Genomic DNA, 7009 nt, shown 5'->3' with positions numbered 1-7009 from the left:
CTTTGGTTCTGCTTTTTTCTGGGATTGCGTTCAGAGACTTTGTTTTGGGATGCGGGAGGGAGAAAGGAGGTTAAAAGTGTGTCTGTGGGCCTAGCCTGGCAGGAGGGCCCAGGTCTCTGCTGTAATCCAGAGATTGAGCATTTTCTCAGCACGGCAGAATCTCGGATCTCGCTCTGCAGGGAAAGAGCCCGGGGGAAGCGTGATGTGAAATGAACTAATGCCCGTTCCTAAACTTCTACAACAGCCCTTCTTGCCCGGCCAGGTTGCAGAACGACGCTCATGTTTCTTTCCGGTTCATCCCGTCCTCCCATGGGACAAGGCAGCGACATGGCTGCAGAGGAGCCAGCTCAGGTAGGGATTATTGTGGGGGGTTCTGATCTGTTCCTGCAGGAGGGAGAGGGACAGGAAATACACAGGAGAGGGGAAGGTTTGCACCGTCTGGTTTGGAGGTTGGAGTGGGGCAGGAAATGCACAGGGTGGAGAAAGGGAGGAGGCCAGGGGGTGGCAGACCTGCTGGGAGTTGTTTAATAAGTGGCCTAGATTCTAGGAAGAGACCCATGAGGTTCGGAGGTGGAAATGCTCCAATCTGGTGAACAGAAAATAACCTACCTAGATGGGGCTGGGAAAAAGGACCAGACTCGTAGTGCTGGAGCCTGACCCAACTAACCAGTGGGTGCCTTGAAATACGAAGGGGGAAGCCACCAGTCAGGCTTAGGGGAGATTCCCCTGCTTCATATCCAGCTCTAGGAGTGGCTAAGTCATTATGCAAGGTAACCTATTTCCCCTTGTTTTTTCCTGCCCCCCCATCCCCCCGACGTTCTTGTTAAACCCTGGATTTGTGCTGGAAATGGGCCACCTTGATTATCATACACATTGTAAGGAGAGTGATCACTTTAGATAAGCTATTATCAGCAGGAGAGTGGGGTGGGAGGAGGTATTTTTTTCATGATTTGTGTGTATATAAAAAGCTCTTCTACACTTTCCACAGTTTGCATCGGATGAAGTGAGCTGTAGCTCACGAAAGCTTATGCTCAAATAAATTGGATAGTCTCTAAGGTGCCACAAGTCCTCCTTTTCTTTTCACAAGGAGGAGGGTGTTGGGCTTCCTACAAGAGATCTCTCCCTAGACCCTGCTCGGGGCAGCATCTCCGGTATCAGTCTGTGGCTAGTAGGTGTGTGATGGATCTGCTGGGAGAGAGGAGGGGTGTCTCTTCGCCCCCTCACCCTGGTATTTCCTGGGTGCTCTGAGTGGGGTGGGGGTGGGATTCTCTTGGCTGCAGTCCACCCAGAGTTTCCGTTTGATTGTCTCCTCTCCCCCACGAATAGTGGGGCTGTGAGTGGGGCAGCAGGTCCTGAGTGTGGGACTCTGGCTCTTTCAGGGGCCGGTGACCTTCGAGGAGGTAGCTGTGCATTTCACCAGGGAAGAGTGGGCTCTGCTGGACCCCACTCAGAGAGCCCTCTACGGAGACGTCATGCAGGAGACCTATGAGACTGTGACCTCGCTGGGTAAGGGTTCCTGTCCCCTCGGTTCTTGGAAGGGGAACGGAAGTGATGAGGTTCACGCCACCCCCACAATGCCACCTCTGCTCTGTCCTGTTCCAGCATCACCCCAGCATGCCAGTGACACACACACGACCAGAGACCCTCCCCTGCTGCTGAACGCTGTGGGAAGAGAGCACAGGAGCAGAATCGCACAGTGTCAAATATCTCCTGTTTGCACAAGTAAAAATGGGGGTTAGGTCCAGCATAACGAACAGAAGCTTCCTACCCCTGGCCTTCTCTCAAACCCTGAGCCTTCTCCACCCAGACCAGAATGTGCTTGGCGTGTAAGAAGCAGGCTGCTGGGGTCAGATGGGCTGGTCCAGGGTTACTGATCACACAGACCTTGAATGCTGGCTGGGGGAATCCAGACAAGGGAGCTCCAGCAGCAGAACATTGAAACTCAGCCAGGATTACAGATGACACAACTCCTCACTGCTCCGGATTGCCCCGTGCATGGGACAATGGCCTCGGTTGCTGGTGAAAATCCTTGAGACCTGGAGAGTTGCTCCCCCATCCGCATGTGCACTAGCCACAATCTACCTTCTCTGCAGACTTGGTTTTTTGAGTCCCTCATTCCTGAAGTCACATGACCCCGATTCTTATTTTTCACATTCTGCTTTTCTAGACTATTTAGAGTCTGTTGCTTCTGAATGATAGTTTCTAATTTCCCAGTGTTCTCCACACCCAGGGATTTTCCTACTCCCTCCCATTGCACTGGACTCACTAGGTTCCCTGGTATTTAAGAATGGCCACACTGGGACAGACCAAAGGTCCATCTAGCCCAGTGTCCTGTCTTCCAACAGTGACCAGCGCCGGGTGTCCCAGAGGGAATGAACAGAACAGGGAATCATGAAGTGATTCATCTCCTGTCACCCATTCACAGCTTATGACAAACAGAAGTTAGGGACACCATCCCTGCCCATCCTGGCTAATAACCATTCACGGACCTGTCCTCAATAGATTTCTCATGGTGTTTTTTGTTTTTTTTTTGTAACCCTATTATAATCTTGGCCTTCACAACGTCCTCTGGCAAGGAGTTCCCCAGGTTGACTGTGCATTGTGTGAAGAAATACTTCCTTTTGTTTCTTATAAACCTGCTGCCTATTAATTTGATTGGGTGATTCCTAGTCCTTGTGTTATGAGAAGGAGTAAATCACACGTCCTTATTTACTTTCTCCACGGCAGTTTTGATTTTATAGACCTCTCTCATATCCCCCCTTTGTCTCTTTTCCAAGCTGAATAGTCCCGGTCTTTTTAATCTTTCCCCGTACAGAAGAGTTTCATACCTGTAATCATTTGGGTTGCCCTTTTCTGAACCTTTTCCAATTCCAATATATCTTTTTTTGAGATGGGGCAACCACATCTGCAGGCAGTATTCGAGATGTGGGTGTACCATGGGTTTATATAGAGGCGATAGGATATTTTCTGTCTTCTTATCTATCCATTTCAGAATGATTCCCAACATTCTCTTTGCTTTTTGCCTGCCATGGCACACTGTGTTGATGTTTTCAGAAAACTGTGCCCAGTGACTCCAAGATCCCTCTGTTGAGTGGAAACAGCTCATTTAGAGCCCATCATTTTATATGTGTAGTTGGGATTTTGTTTTTCAATGGGCTGCAATATGGTGCTATCCTGACACCTAGTCCTGCTGAGATCGTGCATTCAGTGATATCCCTGCCCTTCCTGTTCCCGTTCTCATAAAAGAAGAAGAGCATCCAAATGCGTGTTTACCTTCATTCCCTCAGCAGTCCTCATGCGAATCCCTGATCGGTTCCAAAGTGCATTAAAACCTTTGTTAAAGGGTTACCTCCTGGTGGTTATCAGGTCCTGTGAGTTTGTAGCCCAGAAAGACCCCCCTCAGTCAGCTCAAACTCAGCTGTTTATCCCCCAAAAGTCTGTCGTCTTCAGTCTTCTGAATGAGGGGAAATCCGTCACTACCCCTTTCTGCGTTGGGTAAAGCTTCAAAAGGTGGAGCTCTGCATAACCAGCCTTGAGATCTGGCATTCATCACCCTGTAGCGATACCAGCTTGCACAGGAAACCCATCCCGCAGCCCTTCCTGGTATCATGTGGCGCATCTCGGCATCATAGTCTGTGAAGAATTCATGCTTTCAAGGGCTGGCTTAGATATACAGATAACAGTCATAATTAGGGCAAGAGTTTGCAGGCAATGAAAAGAGAGTAATTGACAAACGTGAGCAATATTTAATCCTTTAAAGCCTGAAAGTGCCTTGGGGGGAGGGGACAGGAGCCGGCTGTGTGGGGGCGGTGGGGCTCAGATACTGGGCATTGAGAGCCTAGAGCCAGCTGTGCGCTGGAGAGACGGGGCATGAACCAGCTGTGTGCAGGGAGATGAGCAGGGGAGAGGTGCTGTGGACACGGCCGCGAGCAGCTGTGAGTGCCGTCCTCTCTGCAGCATGATGAGAGAGCCTGGCGTCCCACTGCCGATCCCAGACTTGTATGAGGAGGGAAGAAATTGGCAGCAAGTCTCAACCGCAGCCAGCCTGTGCCCTGGGGAGGAGACGGGTGTCTCCAGGGAGAAATCTGGGGGATTGTGACCCTGCATGCCCCACCCACCCTCTGATCAGCAATTCCGGATATTAACGGTGATTCCAGAAACAAAGAGTAATTTTGGGAAAAAATGCAGTCCTAGCGACAATTTCCGGAAAACACTGGCCCTGGTTGTAACATTAAATCCGATAGTCTCAAGATCTAGGCCTGTGTTGATTAGATCTGTCACTCTGCCTTCACGGAGTTCACTCTGCTGGTGGGTTCTACCCCTTCCCCCATTGTGTGTCTGCCTTGTCTATTTAGATTGTAACTTCTTCAGGACACGGGCCATCAACGCTTCTCGGTTTGTACTGTGCCAAGCAAAATGAGGACCCACTGTTAGTTGGCCCTTAGGCAGTAAGGTAATGAATATGATTTATAATAATCATCTCCTGGCACTTTGAGCCAAGGAAGCCGGCCTTGGGACGTTACTACTTAAAAGTGAGCTGGGTTTAAAAGCATGGAATATTCTTTGTGACAAGTATCCCACAAATTCCACTGACCTCCCTTGTTTTCTTTGCCTTGAGCAGGGTTTCCAGTTTCCAGAACTGATGTGATCTCGCAGCTGGAACGAGGGGAGGAGTCGTGCGTCCCAGACCTTCATGGTTCTGAGAAAAAAGTGCTCCCGAGAGCTGCCTTCATAGGTGAGGCATTGGTTAAACCAACCCCAAAACTGTCGGTGAATACAGGAAACATTTGGGATGCCCTACAAAGAGCTTGTGAGCTCTCCAAGTTCAGGATTGTTCCCTGCAGATGTGGAATCGTTAGGCAGAGGTCACTCATGGCTTCCCACCTATCCTGACTGAGAACTGGCAGCAGGTCCCTCCCCAATCTCGCTGTCCCCTGAGATTTCTTCTGAGATACGGACCCAGAACTGATCCCTTCCTTTCTCTCCTCTGGGGAAGGTTGAAGGGAAAATCAGCTCCTGATAGGTTTGATCTGTCCTGTACATGTTTTCGTTCCTTCATCCCTTTTTCCATTCTTCTCTCTGAGATTTCCTTTCTCTCTGGCGCAGGCAGAGACTTACGTCTGGATTCTCTCGGTCTCCCGTCAGGTGTTGGGATGGTGAGTGAAAACGAGGAGGAACCCCAGCAGGAAGACGCTGAGCGAGTAGAAGCCCATGGGATGTTGTCAGGAAGGTCCAAAGGGAATGATTCTGGGAGCTGTGCACGCCCAGAAAAAACAAAAGCCTGTGAGAGTCAGCAGAGGCCAGAGGAAAACTTCGGTAGCCAGTCAGACCTTATTACACGTGAGAGAATGAACTTTGAAGGAACACGGTACACATGCCTCGAGTGTGGGAAAAGCTTCAAAGGGAGCTCGGACCTTCTCACACATCAGAGAATCCACACGGGTGAGAAACCTTACGCATGCTGTGTGTGTGGGAAATGCTTCAAGCAGAGCTCGCATCTCATTGCACATAAGAGAATCCACACGGGTGAGAAACCTTATGGATGCCCTGAGTGTGGGAAACACTTCAAGCAGAGCTCAAACCTTATTACACATCGGAAAATCCACACGAGTGAGAAACCTTACGGATGCCCTGAGTGTGGGAAACACTTCAAGCGGAGCTCACAACTTATTACACATCGGAAAATCCACACGGGTGAGAAACCTTACGGATGCCCTGAGTGTGGGAAACACTTCAAGCAGAGCTCACACCTTATTACACATCGGAAAATCCACACGGGTGAGAAACCTTATGGATGCCCTGAGTGTGGGAAGCACTTCACTGACAGTTCATCCCTCCTCTCACATCAGCGAATCCACACAGGGGAGAGGCCCTACACATGCTCTGAGTGTGGGAAAAGATTCAATCACAGCTCTACCCTAATCACACATCAGAGAACGCACACAGGAGAGACCCCCTACATGTGCTCTGAGTGCGGGAAAAGCTTTAATCGGAGCTCTGTACTGACCACACATAGAAGAATCCACACAGGTGAGAAGCCTTATGGATGCTCTGAGTGTGGGAAACGCTTCAATCGGAGCTCATACCTTATCATACATCGGCGAATCCATATGGGTGAGAAACCTTATGGATGCCGTGAGTGTGGCAAACACTTCAATCAAAGCTCAGCCCTTATCACACATCAGCGAATCCACACAGGAGAGAGGCCCTACACGTGCTCTGAGTGCGGGAAAAGCTTCAATCAGAGCTCTACCCTAATCACACATCAGAGAACGCACACCGGAGAGAGGCCCTACACATGCTCTGAGTGTGGGAGAAGCTTCAATCGGAGCTCAACCCTTATTAGACATCAGAAAATCCACATGGGAGTGATCTGTAACAAATGCCTTGACTAGGGCTGGCCAAAGGTATTTTTTTCTTTTAAATCACATTTGCTAATTCCCACTTAGTGATCTGTGCCCCATCTTCACCGTGGTTACTCAGCTCCCCCAGATGAGTTGCCTGCTTCTGCTTTTTGCAGCTCACCCTTCTTTGGGGTCAGTCCTGTGATGTTTTCTATCAACTCCTTTCCTTTTGAGTCGAAGGAGCGTGTGTCCCTCCAGCCAGGAATGTTCATCAGCTCCAGGTGGGGGAGAGAGGTTTGTTCCCAACAAGCTACACTGAGGCAAAAACTACCCGTGCCATACATCCACTAGGACTGTACATGGCGTTGGCTGCTTAAGTTAGTGATCTTGGTGTTAAAAGACAATTACAGTTGTCGTGCAGATGCAGCCGAGGTGCAGTGGTTGGCATTAGCTTTCCCCTTGACCTGACCTAAACTCCATCACTTTTCCTAGTCTAAACAAACCCTGAGCATCACAGTTATACTGTTCCCCCATTTAAAAACAATTGTTAGTCATCAAGTTCCCCCACCAGGAACATATTGTTTCATTCCCAGTTGTCACAGTTCATCAGAGTGCTGTTGCTTCAGGTTTTCCTGAAGGCAGATATTTTTACTCCCATTTTCCTC

The 7009-nt window shown here is 49.5% G+C and overlaps 1 protein-coding gene across 1 annotated transcript; it reads left to right on the top strand.

Annotated features, from left to right (window-relative positions):
- The first annotated feature begins 309 nt into the window (after positions 1–309).
- LOC144930026 (uncharacterized) lies at positions 310–6395 on the top strand. The gene is made up of 4 exons (XM_078851065.1): positions 310–351; positions 1380–1506; positions 4622–4735; positions 5146–6395. The coding sequence occupies exons 1-4, from the start codon at positions 310–312 to the stop codon at positions 6393–6395; spliced, it is 1533 nt and encodes a 510-aa protein (XP_078707191.1).
- The last annotated feature ends 614 nt before the right edge of the window (positions 6396–7009 follow it).

This window comes from Lepidochelys kempii, unplaced genomic scaffold (assembly GCF_965140285.1).
Source record: "Lepidochelys kempii isolate rLepKem1 unplaced genomic scaffold, rLepKem1.hap1 scaffold_29, whole genome shotgun sequence".
Lineage (NCBI taxonomy): Eukaryota > Metazoa > Chordata > Testudines > Cheloniidae > Lepidochelys > Lepidochelys kempii.
The sequence above is the reverse complement of the archived record's forward strand: the minus strand, read 5'-3'. Positions and strand labels throughout refer to the sequence as shown.